This window comes from Dipodomys ordii, unplaced genomic scaffold (genome assembly GCF_000151885.1).
Source record: "Dipodomys ordii isolate 6190 unplaced genomic scaffold, Dord_2.0 Scaffold179, whole genome shotgun sequence".
NCBI classification, from domain to species: Eukaryota; Metazoa; Chordata; class Mammalia; order Rodentia; family Heteromyidae; genus Dipodomys; species Dipodomys ordii.
This window is the reverse complement of record NW_012267395.1, coordinates 742,340-767,388: the sequence shown is the minus strand read 5'-3', so window position 1 is coordinate 767,388 and position 25,049 is coordinate 742,340. Positions and strand designations below refer to the sequence as shown.

General features: G+C 50.6%; 1 protein-coding gene across 4 annotated transcripts in view; it reads right to left on the bottom strand.

Moving 5' to 3' along the window:
- Mroh1 (maestro heat-like repeat family member 1) overlaps positions 1 to 24,610 on the bottom strand; it is a 70,656-nt gene extending 46,046 nt beyond the window's left edge. For 2 of the 4 annotated variants that reach the window (XM_013033865.1, XM_013033867.1), the window contains exons 1-6: positions 24,575 to 24,610; positions 17,164 to 17,242; positions 12,615 to 12,760; positions 7,345 to 7,476; positions 6,791 to 6,953; positions 6,480 to 6,578 (exon numbers count right to left, since the gene is read on the bottom strand). In XM_013033865.1, the coding sequence (XP_012889319.1) occupies positions 6,480 to 6,578; positions 6,791 to 6,953; positions 7,345 to 7,476; positions 12,615 to 12,760; positions 17,164 to 17,185 (562 nt within the window). In that variant the 5' untranslated portion in view covers positions 17,186 to 17,242; positions 24,575 to 24,610. The other 2 variants (XM_013033866.1, XM_013033869.1) reach the window with 2 other exon arrangements.
- Between the last annotated feature and the right edge of the window lie 439 nt (positions 24,611 to 25,049).

The window sequence follows — 25,049 nt, the reverse complement described above, 5'->3', positions numbered from 1 at the left end:
AAGGAAGGAAGGAAGGAAGGAAGGAAGGAAGGAAGGAAGGAAGGAAGGAAGGAAGGGAGAGAGAAAGAAGAGAGGGAGGGAGGGAGGGAGGGAGGGAGGGAGAAAAAAGGGGTGAGGACAGCCATGTGCAACAGGGGCAGAGATCAGAGGATGCACTAAAGCAGAGGGACCCACAACCATCACTAGAGGTCTGGAGAGGCCAGATATAGTGGTTCATGCCTATAATCCCAGCTAGGCAGGAGGTATAGGTAAGTAGGAAGATTATGATGCAAGGCTGGCTTGGGCAAAAAGTGAGAACCTCTCTGAAAAAAAAAAAAATCCAAAAGCATAGTGGGAGAGTGGGTGTGGCTCAGGTGGTAAAGCAACTGCCTTGCAAGCATGAGGCGCAAGCCCCAGTACCACCACCACCAAAAAAGAGTGTGTGTGAGAGAGTCAGTTAGAGACAGGAAATAGATTTTCTTCTTCTGAGCCCCTCAAAAGGAATCAGCATCTGGCCTCCTGAACTAAGACAGTGAAGCGTCTGCTACCAGCCTTTGTGGTTTCTTACAACGGTCCCAGGAAGTTGAAGGTCAACGTTCCTGCAATGCCTTCTACCCCCTCCTCTGCTGTGCAGATAAAACAAAGTAGCATCAGCCCACCCTCCCCCAGACAGGCTCCAGCCACACACTGTCCAAAAGGTTTTGTGTTCACCCCAGGCTGAGGTGTGGAGGAGCTGCAGGGAGCACAGAGCCAGGCAGCAGGCCCGACACCACCACCAGGACTGTCAGAGCAGGGCAACGTGGCTGGGGTGTGGAGCCTGAGACCACCACCAGCACAGTGGAGTCCTGGGCGGTGGCCGCCTACACCAGGCTCTGCAGAGCCTATGTGACAGATCAAGCAAGGACCTGGCTCATGTGAAGATCTGCTAATGATCTGCGGGGGTAGGCCCTGGATCAAGGAAGAGATCACAGAACCCCAGGGGACCACTGAGGCAGGAACATCTGTTTTTCACATTCTGGAGCTAGCTAGAACATCAAGGGCTCCTGTGTCCTGCCAAAGTGGCCCTGATTCATGGATCCAAAGCTATCCCACTAACACTAGCAGGTGATGTCATCCTCGGATCAGAAAGAACAAGGCAACTGTCTTCTTTTGCTCTGGGTTGGCAGGGCCTATGGCAAAGGGAAATGCTGAGATGCATCTCCAGCCCTGCAGTGATGCTTTTTAGAGCCAGGCAACACTTTTATGCACAGAGGAAAGTTCATGGTGTGGTCCTCCTTCCAAGGCCACACTCCAGGCCTAACACTGGCTGTGGGCTGCAGGCTGCGATGCACCCCATCTCACTGGCTCAAGACTCTGAGAGCCTCTGTCCCAGCCCCACAGATGGTGGCTCTTATGGTGAACTCTTCTTCAGTCTCATGGCTTCCTCCTGCCCTGGGATTTCAGGGCTCCAGGGACAGGTCCTTGGCTCAGGGGTCAGTGGTCAGGGGTATGGCATCCAACAGCATCCCATGGCTACTTCAGAGTGCACGTTGTTGAATACACCAGAGCAGACATATGCACCCACTAGGGTCCATCTTTCCTGTAGGGACACTCCAAAAGCACCGAAGACCCACTGGAGTCTGTCCTCCAGGTCTCAAAGACCCTGCCTGGTCCTGCTTAGTATCTACACTATCCACTTACTCTAATGGAACACTTTAGGAGGTTTAGTTCTGAAACCTGCATTTGGCCCTTTTGTCATAGAACATGCTCATGTCTTAGTTTGTTCCTGTCTTTTTTTTTTTTTTTGCCAGTCGTGGGGCCTGAACTCTGGGCCTAGACGCTATTCTTCAGCTCTTCAGCTCAAGACAAGCACTCTACCATTTGAGCCACAGCTCCACTTCTGATTTTCTGGTGGTTTATTGGAGATAAGAGTCTCACGGACTTTCCTGCCCGGGCTGGCTGTGAACCCAGTCCTCAGATCTCAGCCTCCTGAGTAGCTAGGATTACAAGTATGAGCCACCGGCGCCCGGCTCCCTCCTACTGTCTTATGCTAGACTGGATCATTCCAAGCATTTTGGTTGTTTTGTTTTTCCCAGAGCTGCTCTGTACTGGGCTGACATGTGTGTAATGACGACTGACAGCTTTCCCTCAGCCAGGGCCCAGGTCCACTGCTTCAGCTGACTTCAGCAGGACACTGGCCACCCTGTAGGACCTTCTAAATCAGCTCCCTTGTGAGGCTTCTGCCAGGGACCACACACACACATACACAGTCTAGCAGGAGGGATAAGCCTGAACCTTCTATCACAGGAATAAACCATGGTGTAAATTAGGAGGGAGAACTTGGTGCCCCACAATTCCCTTTCCAATCCAAAGGACCCTAGTAGCCTGGCAGGCACACACACACACACACACACACACACACACACACACACACACACACACAGAGTCTAGCAGGAGGGATAAGCCTGAACCTTCTATCACAGGAATAAACCATGGTGTCAATTAGGAGGGAGAACTTGGTGCCCCACAATTCCCTTTCCAATCCAAAGGACCCTAGTAGCCTGGCAGGCACAACCAGCTCCTTAGCAGCAGGAAGCCTTTTCCAAATAATAGGCAATCAAAGTGCTCTTGCTTTCTCTCCTTTGATCTCCTGGGGATATTAACCAGGGGTCTCCCTTAGCCACAACAAAATCACACACACACACACACACAAACCAGTTAGGTTTTGAGTTGTCTGGGTTTTTTTGTTTGGATTTTTTTTTGCGATACTGGGGTTTGAACTCAGGACCTCACACTCACTTAGCAAGCTTTCTCAGCTGCTAGCTCTACTGCTTAAGCCACATCTCCATTGCTTTTTTTTTTTTTTAACTCATTTTAAAGACATAATCATGGACTTTTCTGCCCCAGATGGCTTTGAACCAAAAACCTCTGGATCTCAGCCTCCTAAGTTGCAAGGTTGCAGATGTAAGCTACTGCTACTCAGCAGGTTTTAAGGTTTTTCTGGTCAGTGGTGGGGCTTGAACTCCGGGCCTGGGCAGTATCTCTGAACTGTTTTGCTCACAGTTAGCCCTCTGCCACTCTGAGCCACTTCTAGTTTTCTGGTGGTTAAATAGAGACAACAGTCTCATAGATATTCCTGTCCAGGCTTGCTTTGAACCATGGTTCTCAGATCTCAGCCTCCTGTAGGATTACAGGCGTAAGCCACCGGTGCCTAGCTGCAAGTTTCAAGTTTTAATCAAAGATTTGCACACTCAGATTCAGAGAGCAATGCACACCTTTTCTGGGTGGGACTTCATCCCTCCCAGTAACATAGTTGCTCCAAGGCGAGGTGCCTCAGTCATCAACCTTGCGGCAACATGCGCTGGCCTGGCCGACCCTGAGCACAGTTCAGAGGTGGCTGCTCACAAGCACTCACTCTTTAAACTGTGCTTTCGCTGGATCCATTCTCTCATGCTGGCCTCTGTGTGGCCCTGCCAGTAGCTGCCACTTATGTGCCCCAGTCACCCACACCATGCAGGCTTGGATATGCCCAGGCATCTTGCTTCTAAGTCTGACAGGGAAATACAGCTCACTCTCTAGTTGCTCTAGGAAAGACTCAACGGAGATGCATCTGAGTTTCCACTTCTCTGAAAAGCTTTTGTTCTACCTCAGGTGGACAGTGTAAGGTGGTTATGATCTAGCTTATAGGCTCCTATGGCACTGTGCAGTACTGACCACTGAGTAGAGGGAACTGCCAAAACCCCAGGCTGTACTGGCTCCTCACCAGCATGCCAGAACAGGTGTGCAGTTGCTGGGTGCCTGGGACTAAAAGCACTGTCTTCTCACCTGTTAACTCTCTTTGCTCTTCCTCTCCAGTTCCTACAACTCTGCATCTTGACTTTTTCAGAGGCTTCTTCAACTTTCTCTTCCCAGTCTTCCCGTTTTCCACTTCTCTTACAGTTTTTAACTCCATAAAGTACAGCTTTATCCTCTGGATATTGTTTCTTCCTAGTGACATGCTCTTGCTTTCTCTCCTTTGATCTCCTGGGGATACTAACCAGGGTTCTCCCTTGGCCATTTTCTGTTCCCTGCACTGTGTGTATACCTGGCCACTGTGTATTTTACTGCCACCTTCCCTATCAGACTTCCCTCAGATGACAGAGGCTGTCTGGCCTGTGGAGTGGCATTATCAGACTGGCTGTGCCAGTCCGATCTGGCCTCAGTGTGACCAGCTCTTATTCTTCACAGCATCACCAGCCTCCTCTGCTCCAGCCCCCTTTATGTCCAGAACCAGTTACCTCTGTTCTCACTGACCCACCCAGGTCTCATGCTTGGTCACCATGGATGATGCTGGCTGCAGACTGCTTCAGCCAACAGGACTACTGTGTCCTCTAGCAGCTGAGGGCAGGCGCTCCACTTGTGTGGACAGCATAACTGACAAGAAGGCAGCTAAAGAGGCCCTGCGGAGCTGATGCACATCTGTAATCCCTGCCCTGGGAGGCTGAGGCAGAAGGAGTGTAAGTTCCAGTTCAACCTCAGCTAGATAACCAGACCTTAGCTCATAAAAAATCAAAATATCACCAGGTGCCGGTGGCTCGTGGCTCGCACCTGTAATCAGAGCTACTCAGGAGGCTGAGATCTGAGGATCATAGTTCAAAGTCGGTGAGACTCTTATCTCCAATAAACCACTCAGAAAACTGGAAGTGGGGGCTGGGAAGGCAGCTCAGTGGTAGAGTGCTTGCCTTGCATGCATGAGGCCCTAGGTTCGATTCCCCAGCACCACATAAGCAAAAAAAGAAAAAAGCCGGAAGTGGCGCTGCGGCTCAAGTGGTAGAATGCTAGTCTTGAGCTGAAGAGCTGAGGGACAGCGCCCAGGCCCAGAGTTCAGGCCCCACAACGGGACAAAAAAAAAAAAAAGTGATATTAATAGTTATTATTTACTGGTGCAGATGGTTGACATTTTTCCCTATTTTCCTCACTTTATGGAAGAGTTTAAAAAAAAAACACACATTTCTACAAGAGTGACCACAAAGCAGGACTGGACAGCGACTCGCAGGCCAGTCTGCCTCCATGCTGCAGACAGAAGGACCTATAGCAAGTACTGCCTAGCAGGGACACCAAAGAAGAGCAGCCAGTACCTTATGCTGTGTCCTTCCGCCTCCTCCTTTCTCTTCCTCCTCCTCTTCCCTTCCTCCTCCTCTTCTTCCTCCTCCTCCTCTTCTTCCTCCCTTCCTCCTCCTCTTCCTCCTCCTCCTCCTCCTGCTCTTTCTCCTCGTCCTCCTCAGAGCACCTCGGTGGCCCCCACCTGGGTGAGCCCCTTTAACCCCCAATCCGTGTCCTCAGGGTCTGCATGTATGGCTACCCCAGGCCCAAGGCAAGCAGGGTTCCGCCTCTTTCGCCATGAACAGATGAAGATAAGGCCGTAAGGGGAGAGGTCGACAACCCCAGGACCATGAGGTAGGGACAGCAGGACTTGGCGCCTCTACTGGGGCCGGGGACGCAGGACTCCAGACTGATGCTACTGGGGCTGGGGCGGCCCAGGCCTTCTCCTCACCTTCTTACAGAAAGCTCAGGCACTCCTGGCACCCTCCCAGACACCAAGCCTCACCCATCACAGGAAAATGAGAACCTTTTTGCGTGTGTATGTATGTGGGGGGGGGGGAGGATACTAGGGCTGGAATTCAGGGCCTCACACTTCTAAGGCAGGTGCTCTACCACGTGAGCCACTCGACCAGCCCATTTTGTGGGCTGTTCATTCAAGATAGGAGTTTCACTTCCCCCATGTTGCATGTTGCTAGGATGACAAGTTCACACCGCCGTGTCTAGCCATGGGTCAGAATGAAGCCTTGAAAACATTTTTGTCTGGGCTAGCCTCCACTCACCCAATCTAGCTGCCTACCAAGTAGGCTTGGATGCTCAGGCTTAGCGCAAGAAAGGGAACCTTCTAAAGAACTCTGCTCTGGAGGGCTTGGTGTGAATAAGAAGCTGAGCCCTAGGGGTATCTCTCCACCAGGTACCACAGCCACAACTCTGCTGCCAAGGAAGGCAGGGACATGGAGAGCCAAAGGGTGTGTTAGGAGGCTGCTGCAGGCCCAGGGTCTCACGTCCTGGGAACCTTCTGCTCCCTCTTTCAGCAAGAAGTATAGCTCTCCCCCCTCCAGGGGCCTCTTTGCCTGCTGATATAGGGCCCACACTGTGACATGCCCATGTGCTCTATCAGCACACAGAAGGCTACAGATACCAGCCTCAAGGGCACAGCAATTTAGAGGCTAGAGGACAGTAAAGACAGACTTTCTATAACACATTTCCAAGACACCAAGAAAATGGTCACCTTGCCAACTGGAAATGGGGAGAGATATGGAGAGTTGTGGCCCAGGTCAGTCTAGGAGTCTGTTAGTGGCTCATTCAGGGAAGGATCCTCTGTCCAACTGTCTACCTGCCTTCCTGTACCCATTGTATAGCCCGTGTCCACCACAACCGGCGCTTCTCATGCACAACCCCCACATGAGGTCCCCGGGACAGAAAAGGTCCCACTGTCTTACCGCAACAGAACACCACCCTCGTCGCGTCCTGCTTTGCCATGCCCAGCATGGGCAGCATGGTGCTCAGGATAGACGGCAGGAAGGGGACCATGCCAAAAACTACAAGAGAAGGGTTTCAAATGGACCTTGGGCCCTGCCAATCTCTGCTCTCCTCAGAACAGGACAAGGAGAGGGCTCTTAGAGCTCCACCCGCACACCCCGCACACCTGCCAGCCTGAGCAGGAGGCAGAATGCTAAGACCACCAACTGGTCCCCAGGGGCTCTCAGACCTACTAGGGGCACCAGGAGGCCAGGGTAAAGTTGGTACCTACCATTGGACACTGAGAGGCTGGCAAGTGTCTGTAGCACTGAGCAGTGAGGCAGAACCCCAGGCTGGAACCTCCTGAGAACCTCCTCCATCACCTGGTTGACAAACTGTTTCCCCACAGCCACCAGGACATTGCTTGCAGCCTGTTGCCAGTCACAGCTTAGTTCCTGTACCCAAAAAAATCATGGGTACAACTTTCCCGGAACCCTCCCAGGAGGCACCAGCAAGACAGTCCCTTGGCAGCTGCCAGCCAAGGCTACCTTCTCCCTCCCCCCCCCCCAGGCCCAGCATCCCATGGATGCACGTCAGGGAGGCTGGCCACACAGCCTCCCATCCAAGGGAGGGCTCGGATACCCCAAGCCCTACACATGGCCTCTGGCCTGAGCTCTCAGCTCTGATTTTGCACACTTCATTCTCTGCTTCAGCTACTGCCTCTGAAAACTGCTAGCCTCTGCCAGGCAGACACAAGCTCTGTTCCTGATAGTCTGAGGGAGAGGGCAAGGAGAGGAACTACCCTTCTGACAGCAAGACTAAGCCTGCCCAGCTGGAGACCCGTACCTTCGTCTTGGTCATCTCACTCGAAGCCAGGAGGATGACAGTGCTGGCTGTGTCTTTGTCCAGCTTGTGGATGTGGCTGCTCAGGACTGTCTCCATGGCCCTCAGGATCATTGCGCGGTAAGGATGGGCCAGCTGAGGAGAGAAGCCGCCGGGGAAGGCCGTAGAGTTGAGCCACAAGGTCATACAATCCAAAAGAGTCTTTTACTTTCTCTTAGAGGGACTATGCCACAAAGGTCATGCGTGCCTTAAACACAGAGGGTCACCCGGCCACCCTGAGCCTTTATCACCTCAGAATGTGTCACCCTTTGCCCGTCTATAGGTAGGCACCTCAGCAGGGCTCCCTGGGGACCTCTTCTCATGGAAGACAAGGGTGGTAATCACTTTTGGAAATACAGGGCAAAACTCTTATCTAGAAAAAATGAAAATATCCTGGTGGAATTACCCCTAGCTGCTAATTTTTTGTAAGGTTTATTTTCCATTTTATGCTGCTCTGTTGGACAGGGACTGAAGTCAAAGGCCCAACACTCCAAGGGCATTTTCTATCAGGGCCCAACGCTCTGTGCAAAGTGAGTGATCACAGCCTGGGCGTACTCCAGTGGGAAGCTGGCCACCTCTACCTCATACAAGTACAGGTGCAGGGCGCAGGGATAGGCACACAGTAGCTCCACACAAAATTCTGGCTCCATTTCCTTGGATTGGCATGTCACCAAAGAACTACCTCTGCCCTTCTCCAAACCTCACAGATGTGGTCAGGGGCTGAAATGATGGTTGTGCAAGCCTAAAAATGACCTTCACGTATGTCTCAAAGGTCACAGGGTAGCCACATTGTCCCCTGCACACAAGGATTATCCGTGCACTCTTGGACTAGGAACTAGAGTGTCAAAGGTTGTTTGTGTTACTTGAGTGGATTCCAATTTTAACCTCTCATACAATGTGTCAGAGTGAAATATATAGTTTTCATCTGGTTTTCTGGCACACAACTACAACTCTTAAAATCTTTTAATTCTTCCAATAATCATTTTTCTTTTTCTTTTTTTTTTTTCCGTTATGGGGCTTGAACTCTGGGCCTGGACACTGTCACTCAGCTCTTCAGCTCAAGGCAAGCACTCTACCATTTGAGCCACAGCGCCACTTCTGGTTTTCTAGTGGTTAATTGAAGATGAGAGTCTCACGGACTTTCCTGCCTGGGCTGGCTCTGAACCGTGATTCTCAGATCTCAGCCTCCTGAGGAGCTAGGATGACAGGCGTGAGCCACCAGCACCCGGCCCAATAATCTTTTGTAAGCTAATGAGATGACAGCTGCTGGGGTTTCCCCGATGTGGCTCTGGGATTGGGTTTGGCCACAGGAAAGCCCACGCAGGACTAGAGGAGGACCTGCAGCCTCACCCAACCCAGAGGGGTTGAGAATTAAGCTGACCACCAATGGCCAATGATGTGATCAGTCACGTCCACATAGTGAAGCTTACATAAAACCCCAAACCAACAATGCTGGGAGCTTCTGAAGGTTTAGGAGAGTGGAAGGCAAGTACACCAAGGAGAGCATGGGAGTTCTGCTCCCTCCCACAGCTCAACCTTCCTGTCTCACCAGCGGGTGGTGTCCATAAGTATCCTTTGTCATGTCCATGAAAATTAGTAAAATGCAAGGAAGTGTCCTCAGTTTTGTGAGCTGCTTTAGCAAATTAATGGAATCCAAGGAAGTATGGGAATTTGTAGCTGACCAAGCAAAAGCAAAGGCTTTTTAGAAGTCTGCTATTAAACTAGCTCTGTGGGCTGGGAAGGTAGCTCAGTGGTAGAGGGCTTGCCTTGCATGCATGAGGCCCTGGGTTCAATTCCTCAGCACCACATAAGCAAACAGAATAAAGCCGGAAGTGGTGCTGTGGCTCAAGTGGTAGAGCACTAGCCTTGAGCTGAAGAGCTGAGGGACAGCGCCCAGGCCCAGAGTTCAGGCCCCACGACTGGACCCAAAAAATAATAATAAAAAAATAATAAAGTAGCTCTGTAGCGGGGAATGTGGCTCAGTGGTAGAGTGCTTACCTAGCATGCATGAAGCCCTGGGTTCGATTCCTCAGTACCATATAAACAAAAAAAAGCCAGAAGTGGTGCTGTGGCTCAAGTGGTAGAATGCTAGCCTTGAGCAAAAGAAGCTCAAGGACAGTGCCCAGGCCCTGAGTTTAAGCCCAGGACTGGCAAAAATTAATTAACTAAATTTAAACATAAAGTGGCTATGTGTTGGTGATCATCCCTCCCCTGTGGGATCTGAGGCTGTCTCCACGCGGAGGTCAGAGATGAACTGCAAGGCATCCAGTTGGTGCTTGCCTTTACTCACAGAGGTGTACTATGTTAGCAGAATGTAGAAGGGATATTGAGATTGCTTTTATTACTAAATCTAACAGGACAACCCAGGACCAGAATAAAGTCTCTACTCCAACCAAAGCATTATCAAGTATTCATTTATTTTTGAAGTTGTCCTTTACATGCCCTTGCAATCAATTCTACTTCTAGCTGGATTCACATGAGCAGTATTATGGCAGCTACCATCACCAGCCTTGCACAGAGTGACTCCGAACTACATACTCACGTGTGTGCTGTGAGTACCACATAGGGACTCTAGAAACTGAAAACCAGACAGGACTGGTTCAAGTGGAGAAAAATTAAAGGGAGGGAAGGAAGAGAAAATAACTATTTGAAAATTTGCTTTACTATTTTTATCTTTTCTGGCCAAATCCTCCCTCCCTGTGGCCTGACTCTCTAGAGTCTTGCCTATGCTGGTCATGCTGAGCCCTGGCTGAAGTGTATGAGACTGGACATGCTGAAAACTAGGAGGATGGGTGTAACAGACATAACCATATCACAGTGTCCTCTGCACTCAGTCATGCCCTCTGTACTTGGCCTAGGGATGCAGCTCAGTGGGAGAGAGCCTGCCCAGCATACCCAACTAGTCCTAGCTCCTGGGTATCACCCCCAGAACCATACATACATAGACTCCAGATAGGAGCTGATACCATGAAATACGTTGTATAACCCAGATACGATAATGCAAATAGCCGGGCGCCGGTGGCTCACGCCTGTAATGCTAGCTACTCAGGAGGCTGAGATCTGAGGATCGCGGTTCAAAGCCAGCCCGGGCAGGAAAGTCCGTGAAACGCTTATCTCCAATAAACCACCAGAAAACCGGAAGTGGCGCTGTAGCTCAAGTGGTAGAGCGCTAGCCTTGAGCTGAAGAGCTGAGGGACAGCGCCCAGGCCCAGAGTTCAAGCCCCACGACTGACCAAAAAAAAAAAAAAAAATGCAAATATTCTGGTATAGCCAAAATACAAATTCATCTGGCGGCTGAGGAGTACAACATTCCTCATTACCTGTAGCAATTTCGTGGGGATCTGAGGTATGCATGCTGTCTAGCAAGATCAGTCAGATAAAATGTAATGAGGAAGAAATGCAGCAAGGCAACTGTTTCAGCTCAGTCCTCCCAGAACCCTGTGCAGGGGCCGGCATGGGAGGGCTAGGAAAGGTCAGACCCTAGGGGATCAAGACCAGAGCTCCCAACTCAACAGTTGTGTAAACAGTAGGATATGAAACTTGTTTTTATGTTGGTGGAGAAACTAAACAAGGGCTGGGAAGGTGGCTTTGTGGTAGAGCGCTCGCCTAGCATGCCTGAAGCCCTGGGTTCAATTCTTCAGTACCACATAAATACAAAAAGCCAGAAGTGGCGCTGTGGTTCAAGTGGTAGACCGCTAGCTTTAAGCACAGAGAGGATCAGAAACAGTGCCCAGGCCCTGAGTTTAAGCCCAGGACTGGCAAAATAAATACATAAAGTTTTAAATTAAAAAAAAAAAAGAGGGCTGGGAAGGTGGCTCGGTGGTAGAGTGCTTGCCTTGCATGCCTGAGGCCCTGGGTTCCATTCCTCAGCACCCCATAAGCAAAAAGAAAAAAGCTGGAAGTGGCGCTATGGCTCAAGTGGTGGAGCGCTAGCCTTGAGCTGAAGAGCTGAGGGACAGCGCCCAGGCCCAGAGTTCAAGCCCCACGACCAGACCCCCCCCAAAAAAAAGAAACTAAACAAAGTAGTAAGCTAGGCACTGGTGCTCACACCTTGTAATTCTAGCTACTCAGGATCACAGTTCAAAGCCAGCCTGAGTAGAAAAGTCTGAGACCCTTATCTCCAATAAACTACTCAGAAAAAGTGTGGCTATAGCTCAAGTAGTAGAGTGTTAGCCTTCAGCACAAAGAGGCTCAGGGACAGTGCCTAGGCCCTGAGTTCAAGCTCCAGGACCAGCCAAAAAGAAAAAAAAGTCCAGCCAGGTGCTCACGCCTGTAATCCTAGCTACTCAGGAGGCTGAGATCTGAGGATCACGGTTCAAAGTCAGCCTAGGCAGGAAAGTCTATGAGACTCCTATCTCTAATAAACCACCAGAAAACAGGAAGTGGTGCTGTGGCTCAAGTGGTAGAGCACTAGCCTTGAGGTGAAGAACTCAGGGACAGCGCCCAGGCCCAGAGTTCAAGCCCCACAACCAACCAACCAACATACATACATACATACATAAAATAAAATTTCAGACAGACAGCAGAGAGCCAGAACAATGGGTAGTCACAGTGAAGCTTTATGCAAGGGCTAGTACAGGACAGAAAGCTAGTGAGGTAGGTGAGCATGGTGGTCCATGCCTGTAATCCCAGTATTCAGGAAGCTGAGGAAGAAGGATTATAACCAGCCTAGGCTACAATAGTGAGACCTTATCTCAAAACAAAACAAGAACAAAGAACATGACATTGAGAGTGGATTGAGCCAGTGATTTGATATTCTACAAGGCCAAAAAGAGAAATTCAAGTCTCTCAGGCCTCTGCCAAGTTTCCTATGTTTGTGTAAGGGATGGTCTATTACTCCAGAGCAGCATGGGCCTTTCCCTCTGAAAACAGCTCTATGGTAGGGGATGGCAGGTGAGCTCTTTACCTCTAAGGCCCTTCTGGGCCTTGGTAAAAGCTCAGGGCACCTGAGCTGCTGATCAAACACAGAGGAGCAGCCCCATTGCCATTCAGTGGGAAAAGAGCCAGCAAATGACCTCTCCTCAGTCCCGGACTGAGTCCCTGCTCCCTTCAGGCTGGGCTTACCAGCTCGGGAGGGACTCAGCCACACCCGTTATCATCACCCTCAAGCATCTGGCCTCAAGGGACGGCTCTGCTAACAGTTCAAGTAGGCACCCAACCCTCTACTCTCCAACTCTTTCAACTCTTCCGGATAAGACTGCTCCCAGGATTCCTGTCACAAAGGAGAGAGGTACCTTATCATGCTGCCGCAGGTATTTCTCACAAGCATGGAGCATCTCCCCTGGCTGTGCCTCTCCGAGGGAGCAGAGAGAGCTGCAGACCTGCTCCTGTACCACAGGGTCCTTGTCAGTGATGGCATCCAGCAGGGTGAAGGACAGCTCTGCAGCGACAAAGCCCAGTCAGAGTCCTTAGAGCTGAACCCTTCATGACACACTCCAGCAGTCATCCCATCAACTGGTGGAGTCACAGACTCAGCACAGGAGATGGCAGCCTCCAACATCCACCAAGCCTCAGGGCCCAGTGGCCCTGACCACCCTGCACAATGGCCTCAGCATGTTGACCTACTGCAGCCTTCTCTCGTGTAAGCCCCTCCCTTTGGATGTATTGACCATGCCCCACCCCATTCTGGCTGCTACTGAGAAACTGAGGTCCCAGGATATACAGTTAAGGCCATCAGGCCCTGTCAAAGACAACAAGGTTCACCTCCTGCATGAACACTCACAAGACTGTCTAAGCCATGATCATGAGACCATCAGGTCATCTGCCAGGACTGGCCAGACCCACCAAGCTTCACCAAGAACCTGCACAGATGTATCTCTTTGGGAATGTTCCCTGAAGCTCTGTGCTCAGAGCAGGCTGGATTCTCTATAATCCAACTCCTATGTGTAGTATCTAGGCAGGCAAAGGGACAGGAACACCAGAAGTGAGCAATAAAGCCATAACCACAGCCCCCTCCACTTCTCCCCCCCCCAAAAAAAAAGCCATGCACTGGTAGCCCACACCTATAATTCTAACTACTCAAGGGGTGAGATCTAAGGATCACAGTTCAAAGCCAGGCCAGGCAGAAAGGTCCACGAGAGTTATCTCCAATTAACCTCTGGAACACCAGAAGTGGTGCTATAGCTCAAGTGATAGAGCACTACCTTGAGCAAAAGAGCTGAGGGACAGCGCCCTGGCCCTGGTTCCAGCACCATGACCAAAGGGGAGAGTGGGAGAGCCACAACCCCTACCCCCAGCATGCCACGTAGCAGAACAAGATGTGAATTAAGGAATGAAGGAATGAACGTGCAGCTTTGTAAACAGTCAAGTGATTATCAAGCCATGTACTTAGAAAAGGCAGGATGAGAATTCAGGAAACGTGCAAAACAATGCCCACCACAAGATTTTCTGCATCAATAGACACCATACCATATACCCCTAAGGAGGCCATCTACCAAAGGCAGCAGGACAAAAAGGCACCAGATCATAGCTCATCTCCTATTTGGAAAGGGATTCCTTCTAAACAGCAAGGGAAGCTGAGTGGAGCCACCAGGGCCTGCCAAGGTAAGTCCCCCCCCCCCCCCCCGCTTAGCTTTTTCACTTAAGGCTGGTGGTCTATCACTTGAGTCATAACTCCACTTCCAGGTGTATTTGTTTGGGCCTTTTTTTTTCTGGTTAATTGGCAAAAAGAGTCTCATAGATTTGTCTGCCTGGGATGGCTCTGAAAAATAATCCTCTGATCTTAGCCTCTTGTAAATAGGTAGAATTACAAGTGTGAGCCACCAACACCAGGCCAATGTGAGCTTTTTCTTTCTTTCTTTCTTTCTTTTTTTTGTTGGTCATGGGGCCTGAACTCTGGGTCTGGGCGCTGTCCCTTAGCTCTTTAGCTCAAGGCAAGCTCTCTACCACTTAAGCCATAGCGCCACTTCCAGCTTTTTCTGCTTATGTGGTGCTGAGGAATTGAACCCAGGGCCTCATGCATACAAGACAAGCGTTCTACCACTGAGCCACCTTCCCAGCCCCTAAGTTGAACTTTTGTTTTGTCAGTCCTGGGGCTTGAACTATGGCCCTAGGTGCTATCCCTCAGCTCTTCAGCTCAAGGCGAGCGCTCTACCGCTTGAGCCACAGTGCCACTTCCGGTTTTCTGGTGGTTTATTGGAGAGAAGAGTCTCAAGGACTTTCCTGCCTGGGCTGGCTTTGAACCGTGATCCTCAGATCTCAGCCTCCTGAGTAGCTAGGATTACAGGCATGAGCCACTGGCCCCCGGCCCCAAGGTGAACTTTTAACAGCACTTCTCCCAGGCTCTCCCCAGCCCCATGGTTCAATAGTTATACAAGCAGTCTGATCCAATTAGTAAAATCTGGATGTTTCTAAGGCCAAGCTCCTCCCAGTAAACTAAACTTGGCACTTCTACAAAACACCTGCACTTGTTCTTCCACAGGAACCCCTCTCGCCTGGCTTCTGGAGGCATGAGAGGTCCGTGCTATGGATGGCAAGTACACATGTGCCTCCTCCCTCCTCCCAGCTTTGCTCGTACCCTGCCCTACCCTGCCCCTGCTGGCCAATGGACCACATCTGTTCCTTAATTCTTCACTGCCAATCTCCACCTGCCCAGGTCTCCATTCCCTTCCAGGCCTCTAGCATCCCCCAAGCTCAGAGGACAGGACCAAGAATGGCCACTTGGTGAAAGCTCAGGGACAGAGCAGAACTGGCTCTCAATTAACTTCTGGCCCTGGCTGAGGAGGCTGGATCTATACCAGGGCTTCTGTAGAAAGAGATAAAGGCCCAAGCATCCAGGAGTTCTTCATTAAACCTATGGCTTCAACCCACTGTTCCCATGGCTGCTACTGCAGCAGCCCTGATATGCGATCCTGACAAAACTTATGTGTGACTTAAGCCCCAGAGCAGTGGTTTTGAAAAAAGAGACTTTGGGGTGGTGGTGATCATGAAAGAGGATGTCATTAGTGCCTTGTAAAAAGGTCTGAACGGAGTCTGGCACTGATGGTTTACACTATTCAGGATGCTGAGATCTTAGGATTGTGGTTCAAAACCAGCCAGAGTAGGAAAGTCTATGAGACTTATCTCCAATTAACCACCAAAAAGCTGGAAGTGGAGCTATGGCTCAGGGGATACAGGACCAGCCTTGAGTGAAAAAACTAAGGGACCAATATGTAACATGTAAAATCAGAAACAGAACAAAATTATTAAAAATGGGGCCAAATACTAAAGGCAAAACACCTCTGTAGAGAGAAACTTCAGGCTAAATGGCCAGTAGTCAGCCCAAGCCTTTTTCCATCCTTGCTAAAAAGCAAAAGAAAATCTCTCCCTCATTCAAGTTTACCAAGCTAGCAGCTTTGCAATTTACCACAAACTTTGCAATTTACCACTGACAACCTTGAGGCTTATCACCAGCTGTACTGAGTTGCTGTATTAGTCAGGAGCTTATAATAAAAATTGTTTCTGAGGGCTGGGAAAGTGGCTCAGTGGCAGAGCGCTTGCCTTGCATGCATAAGGCCCTGGGTTCGATTCCTCAGCACCACATAAACAAAAAGAAAAAAGCCGGAAGTGGTGCTGTGGCTCAAGTGGTAGAGCGCTAGCCTTGAGCTGAAGAGCTGAGGGACAGTAAACAAAGGAGGAGGCTGCAATGCTTGGTAAGAAATGTACGCATTATCCTGCCCATGCAATTGAAACCCCTCTGTACAGTATGTTCACAAATAAAATAAAATTAAATTAAAAAAAAAAAGAGCTGAGGGACAGGGCCCAGGCCCAGAGTTCAGGCCCCACAAGTGACAAAAATAAATAAAATACAAATAATCTCTGTAAAATAGAGTATCAATAAATGGCCATAGTCTCTGCAAATAATAATAATAATAAAATAAAATAGAGTATCCCCACCTATGGTTATGTTTTGGCTTTAGTAATCCAAGCATATGTTTTTACTTTTTGTAATCAAGGATCAGTAGTATCAATAGCATAGACAGTATTAGTCATGCTACCCAAGTCAAGATTATGTTTTGCCTATGCTTTTTGCAACTCAAGGCTGTTTTGCACCTGTAGCCTTGCTTGCTTGCTCTGGAAAACATCACCTATGTGAAACCCTTTCCTATAAAAATCCCCCATGAAAAGCAAATGGGGCTGTTCTCCGAAGCCCTGCGAGCTGGGGACAGACGCCATGTGGCTAATAAAAGGCTTCCAGCCAGTTTGACTGAGTGCTGGTGACTCCTTTCACCAGTTGTGGGTTTGAGTCTCACCGGCCCCAGGAAGTTGGGATATTCCCCAATGCTCAGGCCTGAGTTCAAGCCCTAGTATTAGCACGAAAAGGAAAAAAGGGCTCAGTGGGTGCCTTAGTCCGCCATCCCCTTCCATGAGGCGGGCACAGAATAACCATCTACAAAGTAGAACCCAGGCCTCACCAGAGGATAGTTCTGCTGGGCTTTGACCTGGAGAATCCCAGTTTCTACACTGTAAGAACAAATTGCTATTGCTTATAAATTACCCACCATAAGATACTTTGTTATAGCAGTGCAAAAGACTAGGAAAATTAATTTACTTTCTCTCTTAATAAAAACTTGGAGAAAGCATACTTATTCAATGGTGATTTTTTGCAAACCACATTTCTGAATGCCATATACTTATGTGGGTTTCAAATTCAGTACCAGCAAGTGAACCCCACACCTGTTCAATGGTGCCCAACCTTGCCACACCACCCACCTCCCTTGATGAGAGTCAAGCCCAATGAGAGCCTCACTGCCCAGCAGCCAGAAGGCAGACGCTCTCCCCAGCCCACAAGCGCGTCACACTCACTCTTCACATAGGATTCTGTCATTTCCGTGGTCTCAGCTTCTGCTTGCCCAGTGTGAACTTGTGCAGTGTCCTCTCCAACCTGATATAACAAACACAGGATTTAACTCAAAAGCCTCCACAATACCTAAGTTCTTGAGCAAAACACGTAATTTAAACAAATTTGTCCCACGAAATAGCTCTGCCACAGTTTCTGTGCCATTCAGCGTGAAAGGAAGGCCCACAATCCCTGATAGCTCCCAGTGCCCCTTCATTGCTGAACTGGCAACCTCCACCAGCAAGGTGTCAGCGGACAGTATATCCAGGACTGGCACATGGTGGCACCTACACACTCTGAGTCCTGGCTAGCATGGCAGCTCTTCCACCTAAAGCACCTTCCCTTTCACTCTAAGGAGATAAGCAGAAGGTACCATACCTTGCACACATTATGTGCCTCTGCGTACCACTTACATGTATGGTCCCAGAGAACAAAGTCCTTTGAATACAGAAGGCCTCATCTCCACACAGTATCACATTCAAGTCCTAGGTCATGTTCTCCAAGGAACTGGAAGGTTGGACAGTCCACTGCCCCACTCTGGCATAGCAGCTAGCTTCACTATAATGCGCATATCCTCTGTTCTCTGATGATTCCACCAGCCTCTTCCACCCCGATCACCTCCTACCCATCACTCCTGCCTAACTTATGCCAGGGAAAAATGAAGACAAGATGCCATGATCAGCTCCTGACCAGGAACAACATCAAGATATCCCCCATGCGACTGGGAATGTAGATGAGTGATATCGAGTGTTTGCCTTGCATGCATGAGCCCCTGGGTTCCATTCCTTAGCACCACAGAAGCAGAAAAAGCCAGAAGTAGCACTGTGGCTCAAGTGGTAGAGCGCTAGCCTTGAGCTGAAGAGCTCAGGGACAGTGCGCAGGCCCAGAGTTCAGGCCCCCCAACTGACCCCCCCCCAAAAAAAGGTCCTAAGTTCTAGCCCCAGACCTGGGGGCGGGGGTGGGGTGGGGGAGAGAAGAGACACAGAAGAAAGTAGATGTGTGGCAAAAAGCTAAGGGACAGTGACTAGGCTCTGAGTTCAAGTTCCAGTAGCAATACACACACACATACACACAAACACACACACATGCACGCAAGTTGATCCAAAGCATTTACCCTTTTACCCTCTTGATCTAACCTCTGATGAAATAACAAGGGAATAAGCACTAACCAGGCACCAGTGGCTCACACCTATAATCCTGACCACTCAGGTTGAGATCTGAGGACCCCAATTCAAAGCACCTGGGCAAGAAAGTCCATGAGACTTTTTTTGGGGGGGGGTCAGTCATGAGGCTTGAACTCTGGGCTTTGGCGCTGTCCCTCGCTCTTCAGCTCAAGGCAAGCACTCTACCGCTTGAGCCACAGCGCCACTTCTGGTTTTCTACTGGTTTATTGGAGACAAGAGTCTCACGGACTTTCCTGCCAGAGCTGGCTTTGAATTGTGATCCTCAGATCTCAGCCTCCTGAGTAGCTAGGATTACAGGCGTGAGCCACCAGCACCCAGCTTCCATGAGACTCTTATATCCAATAAAATACTCAGAAAAATCTAGATGTGGGGCTGGGAAAGTGGCTCAGTGGTACAAAGCTTGCCTTGCATGCCTGAGGCCTTGGGTTCAATTCCTCAGCACCACATAAGCAAAAAGAAAAAAGCCGGAAGTGGCGCTGTGGCTCAAGTGGTAGAGCGCTAGCCTTGAGCACACAGGCTCAAAGTCCAGGCCCTTAGTTCAAGCCCCAGGACGAGGAGGAAGAAGAGGAAGTAGAGGAAGAGGAAGAGGAGGAGGAGGAAGGGGGAAGAGGAAGAAGAGGAAGGGAGAAGAAGGGGGAGGGAGAGGAGGGTAAGAGGGGGGAGGGAAGGAGAGGGGAGGAGGGGAACAGGAGGCGGAAGATAAATCCAGTCCAGTGCAGTGGCTCATGCCTGTAATCCTAGCTACTCAAAATGCTTTCCCGGCATGCATGAAGCCCTGGATTCCATTCCTCAGTACTATATAAACAGAAAAAGCCAGAAACGGTGCTGTGGCTCAAGGGGTAGAGTGCTAGCCTTGAGCAAAAGAAGTTCAGGGACAGTGCACAGGCCCTGTATTCAAGCCCAACGACTGGCAAAAAAAAAAAGAGAGAGAGAGAGAGAGAGAGATCAAAGTCCAATAGGTATATGAATAAAAAGTCCAACATCAGGGGCTGGGAAGGTGGCTCAGTGGTAGAGTGCTTGCCTTGCATGCATGAGGCCCTGGGTTCGATTCCTCAGCACCACATAAGCAGGAAAAAAAGGCTGGAAGTGGCGCTGTAGCTCAAGTGGTAGAGCGCTAGCCTTGAGCTGAAGAGCTGAGGGACAGCGCCTAGGCCCAGAGTTCAGGCCCCACAACCAGACCCAAAAAAAAAAAAGTCCAACATCACTAATCAAGAAAAATAAAAATGCACACTAAAACTACAAGGGAGTCAGGAACTGGGTAGCTCATACCTGTAATCCTAGTTATTCAGGAAGCTAAAATCTAAGGATCAAAGATCCAAGCTACTCCAGGCAGAAAAATCCAAGAGCTTCTCATCTCCTATGAGCTTCTGCCCCCCCACAACACACACAGGTACACACAATAGACACACACACAGGAAATACCCTGTGAAGCTCAAAGGCCTCTTGTGACCCCCATTCAAGAGTTTGTGCCTTGATGATAGCTATAATGTCAACTAAAGACTTCACCAAAATGATATCTGAAAATGAACATACCATGTAAACATATATTCCGTGTATGTGCAGGGATAAAAGCGACTTGATAAAAGGGAACTGGAGTACCCAAAAGAGATTTCCTAGATATATGGAAAATCAAAAAGGCCATCCAGCTAGACATGATAGTTCACACTTGTAATTCTAACAATTAGAAAAAAAGGGAGGAAGAAAAGTTAGGAAGCAAAGAAGGAAGAAAGGAAGGAAGGAGCTATCACCTAAATAGAAAGACAACAACTACTGGAGAAAAGGGAACCCTTGCACAAGCTGTCGGTGGGAAGGTAAATTGGTACAGCACTGGAATGCTGGTGGCTAGGCTGAGATCTGAAGATCATGGTTTGAAGCCAGCAGGGGCAGGAAAGTCTATGAGACTCTTCAATCAACCACCAAAAAGCCAGAAGTGGAGCTGTGGGTCAAGTGGCAGAGTACTAGCCTTGAACACAAAAGCTCAGGGACAGAGCTCAGGCCAAGTTCAAGCCCCAGGACTGGCACACACACAAAAAGCTGATTTGCCTAATAATATGCAAAGGCTGTGTACCATTAAGATGTTTTAAGCAACAAAAAGGGAAAATACACAGGAATTCTTAGAAAAGATAGTCAAGAGACATATAGGGACTGAGCTGACCATTCTTAGGATGCGTGAGATCTGTACTGCTCTTTCCAAAGCAGACAGGGAGTGTGGTGCTGTGGCTTGCTAAGGACTCAACACTAGAGCCACTTACTACACAGCTCCCTGGGCCTGTACTACCATCTGTAAGTGCTAATGATCAGCACCTGGAATAAAGACAGACCCACAATAAGCTCCAAGTGCATCCAATGTGATAAGAACAAGAACTATTCTGCGTGCTGGAAAATGGCACCAGTGGCAGTCTGAGAAGTGGTTTGTATGTGTCTGAATGGCCAAGTACTTTTCACAGTACTAGTGCAAGAATGTGCACTTGTACATGTATGCATATGTATTTTTTTCTGTCAGTCACAGGCCTTGAACTCAGGGCCTGGACACTGTCCCTGAACTTTTTTGCTCAAGGCTAACACTCTACCACTGCGCCACAGCTCCACTTCTAGTTTTCTGGTGGTTAACTGGAGACAAGAATCTTATGGACAGCCGGGCGCTGGTGGCTCACGCCTGTAATCCTAGCTACTCAGGAGGCTGAGATCTGAGGATCACGGTTCAAAGCCAGCCCGGGCAGGAAAGTCCGTGAAACTCTTATCTCCAATAAACCACCAGAATACTGGAAGTGGCGCCCTAGCTCAAGTGGTAGAGTGCTTGCCTTGAGCTGAAGAGCTGAGGGAGGAACAGCACTCAGGCCCAGAATTCAAGCCCCACAACCGACAAAAAAAAAAAAAAAAAAAAATCTATGGGCTTTCCTTCCCAGGCTGGCTTCAAACTGTGATCCTCCTATCTCAGCTAGGATTACAGGCGTGGTCACCTGTGCAGCACACTTGAGCCACAGCGCCACTTGCAGGAGTAGGTAAATTTTAAAAGCAAAAATAAATCTAATGGGAGGTTGGTAGAAGAGGTCTTTTTTCCTTAGAAGGTCTTTTTATGTAGCCCAACCTGGCCTCAAATTTCTGCTTCTCTCACTTCAGCCTCTTGAGTGCTAAGATTACATATATGTGCCTCTATACCCAGCTCATAGTTAACATGACATGAAATGAAGATTAATTCTCTTGGTCGCACATTTAGTAATTCCTGCTAGGCTCTGTTTCAGTTCCACACATACCATAGCCCACAGGGAACAATAAGCCAGCCTGGAAGTTCAAACATACATGGTCTCAAGCTGTCCCACCCCACCCCACCTTGGCATGGGGTGGTACTGCACAGAAAAGAGCCAACTTCCAGAGCCACCAGCAAGAACCTGGGCTGATGAGCCAGGGTGATGTGGTCAGGCACCACCCACTGAGAACATGAGTTCTCAACATTAGCCACGTGGCGCTGTGTCACTGGGCTTCCTCACACTGGAGCTTCATCCCAGAGCAAGATGGCCCCCGGCATCCCAGTGACAAAAGTATGACTCTCCTACTTTTCAGCAGAGGTTCGCAGAGACAGTCCCTGAGCAATGGCCAAAGAGCCATGGGAGCTTTCCCAAGGGAATCAAGTCACATGAGCTGGCACAGGCTGAACACATCTATGATTCCAAACAACTCAGCTCGGGAAAGGTCAGAATGTCTGGAGTTGCAGGTCATAAAGAACAACTTTGCTTTTGCCTTTGTGGGGACCCTCAAAAAGAAACTTAAGCACAGATCCCTGCTTCCCCACATACATGATTATGAGCATGAGCAAGCGCAAGTCCCATAGGTTCTACCTCAGACTCTTGGTCTCTCTTTGTACTGAACAGTCAGTGGCAGTTCATGCAAAGCTGAACAAGCCACGCTGGGCTGGACATAAGCTTAAAGTGAATGAAAGGCTGGGAATGTAGCTAAGTGGTAGAGTGCTCGCCTAGCATACATGAAGCCCTGGGCTCAATTCCGAAGCACCACATAAACAGAAAAAGCCAGAAGTGGCACTGTGGTTCTAGTAGTAGAGCACTCGCATTGAGCCGAAAAGCTGAGGGACAGTGCCCAGGGCCCTAGTTTAAGCCCCAGGACTGGCATTAAAAAACAAACAAACAAATAAATAAAACAAAGATAGCTCAGGCTCAGGTTGTTGCCCTCTGACTCCAGAGATCCCTGTTCACATTCCTGGGCTGACCCCAGGAATGAAGATCCCCAACTTGCAGGATGCAGAGATTGCACATGTAACCAACCATACCATAATCACATGCACAGGGACCATCCTACAACAGACAAATGGTTTCACAGAGTCTCTAAGCCGGGCACCGGTGGCTCACACCTGTAATCCTAGGTATTCAGGAAGCTGAGATCTGAGGATTATGGTTCAAAGCCAGCCCGGGCAGGAAAGTCTGTGAAACTCTTTTTTTTTTTTTTTCTGTGAAACTCTTATCTGCAGTAAACCACTGGAAAACTGGAAGTGGCGCTGTGGCTCAAGCAGTAGAGCGCTTGCCTTGAGCTGAAGAGCTGAGGGACAGCGCCCAGGCTGAGTTCAAGGCCCACGACAAAGAAAGAAAGAAAGAAAGAAAGAAAGAAAGAAAGGGCAAGAAAAGAAAAGAAAAAGAAATGTACTCATTACTTATGAAACTGTAACCCCTCGGTATATCACTTTTTTTGTCGGTCATGGGGCCTGAACTCTGGGCCTGGGCGCTGTCCCTCAGCTCTTCAGCTCTAGGCTGCTCTACCACTTGAGCCACAGCACTACTTCCTTTTTTTTCTGCTTATGTGTGCTGAGGAATGGAACCCAGGGGTTCATGCATACAAGGCAAGCGCTCTACCACTGAGCTACTTTCCTAGCCCTGTACATCACCTTTATAGTAAAAACAACAAAAGATGTAAAGCAACTGCCTAGATCAGAAAACATGATCCTGCCGGGCACTGGTGGCTCACACCTGTAATTCTAGCTACTCAGGAGGCTGAGATCTGAGGATCGTGGTTCAGAGCCAGCCTGGGCAAGAAAGTCCAAGAGACTCTTATCTCCAATAAACCTCCAGAAAACCAGAAGTGGTGCTGTGGCTCAAGCAGTAGAGCGCTCGTCTTGAACTGAAGAGTTGAGGGACAGCGCCCAGGCCCAGAGTTCAAGCCCCATGACCAAACAAAAAACAAAAAACACCAACACAGTGTCTCCAGCCCTCACCTCTTCCAGAGCCCCAACCTTCTAAGGGTCTCTGTCTAGAAGGTCACAGCCACCACACCCCAACGCCTGCCAGGCCTGATCCCATCTCTCTCTTCCCAGCATTATCATCACTCGGTTATCTGGGCCAGAAACCAGCATCAATGACCTGTTCCTCCACGTCCCTCCCAGCTTCTCCACTTCTACCATCATCCACTGCCCAGGTGTTCCTGCCTCCCACACTAGCCCCCAAAGCCCACCTACACTGCAAAAGCTGCTCCGGGTCACATTCCCAGGGCAGCCCTTCGGTCCTGTACGTGACTTCAGGGGTCCCTCCCCAACCCGAGCGGGCAAAGTGATCCTGAAGTGTGCAGAATGGAGCCCTGGGAGCAGCCCTGCAGCCGCAGCTAGCCAGAAGGCGGCTCGGTTCAGCACAGCCTCGGGCCTGCGCTAGCATCCCCAAGGGCGTCCGCGGCTCTCGGGATAACTTCGCCCAGGATCGATCTTTCACTGAGCACGGCGGCCCTGGCTTTCCAACTTCCAGGGTCTGGCTGACCTTCTCGCAGAGAGGAGCCCGTGGACCCCGCAAACGGGCGCGAGGAAGGGGCCTGGGGACGACCAGGCCTCCGGGACCCCGCACCCCAGAGCGGGGGTGGGGCGCGGGGCCCAGCGGGCTCCGGGGGGCCGGGGTCCCGCGCCCCGCGAGGCAGGGCCGAGGACCCGGGCCGCGCACACGGGCGGAACGGGGTCTCCCTTCCGGGTGTGGCGCGGCCCGTTCCGCCCCGAAGCTCTGGGCGCACCGGAGCCAAGGGAAGGGCGGGCCCCGGCCAAGACTCCCGGGACCTCCGGGAGCTGGCCCGCTGACCTTGGAGAAGCGCCCCGGACTCGACTTCCCGTGCAGCTCGGCAAGAGCAGCAGTTCCCGGGCTCTCCGAGGCCGAGCCTTCCCGAGGGCGCGTCCCCGGAACCGGCGAAAGCGCGTCCCCCCGCCGCCGTTTACCTGAGGGGCCGCCGCTACCGCGGCCCGGGCGCCGCCCTCCCGGCCCTTCACCGACCGGAGTGGGCGGGCCTCTCCCAGCGCTCTGGCCAACCGCGACGTGGCGCGCGGCAATCTGCTCCCGCCCTCGCGCGATCTCTGCTCTCATTGGCCGAAGTCACATCCCTCACGCTAGCCGCCCCCCCGAGCCCCGCCCCCAGGCGTGACGTCGCCGAGGTCCGGGCGCGCGCTCCTCCGGGCCGTCTCGTGACTGGCATACCTGACTGTTGCGGCCGCCGCGCCGCCGAGGGCCGCTGAGGGCCGAGCCGAGCGCGGGCGCCGTCCCACCTGGGCTCTCCCCGGGAGATCGGGGCCTGTGCTCGTTCCCCGCGCCCCGAAGGGGGCAGGCTGGGCGCGTCGTGGCGCTCAAACGCGCGCGAGACGATAGGTCCGCGTGCACGCGTGCCCGAGCTGTATGCCGGGGGCGACGTGGTCACGT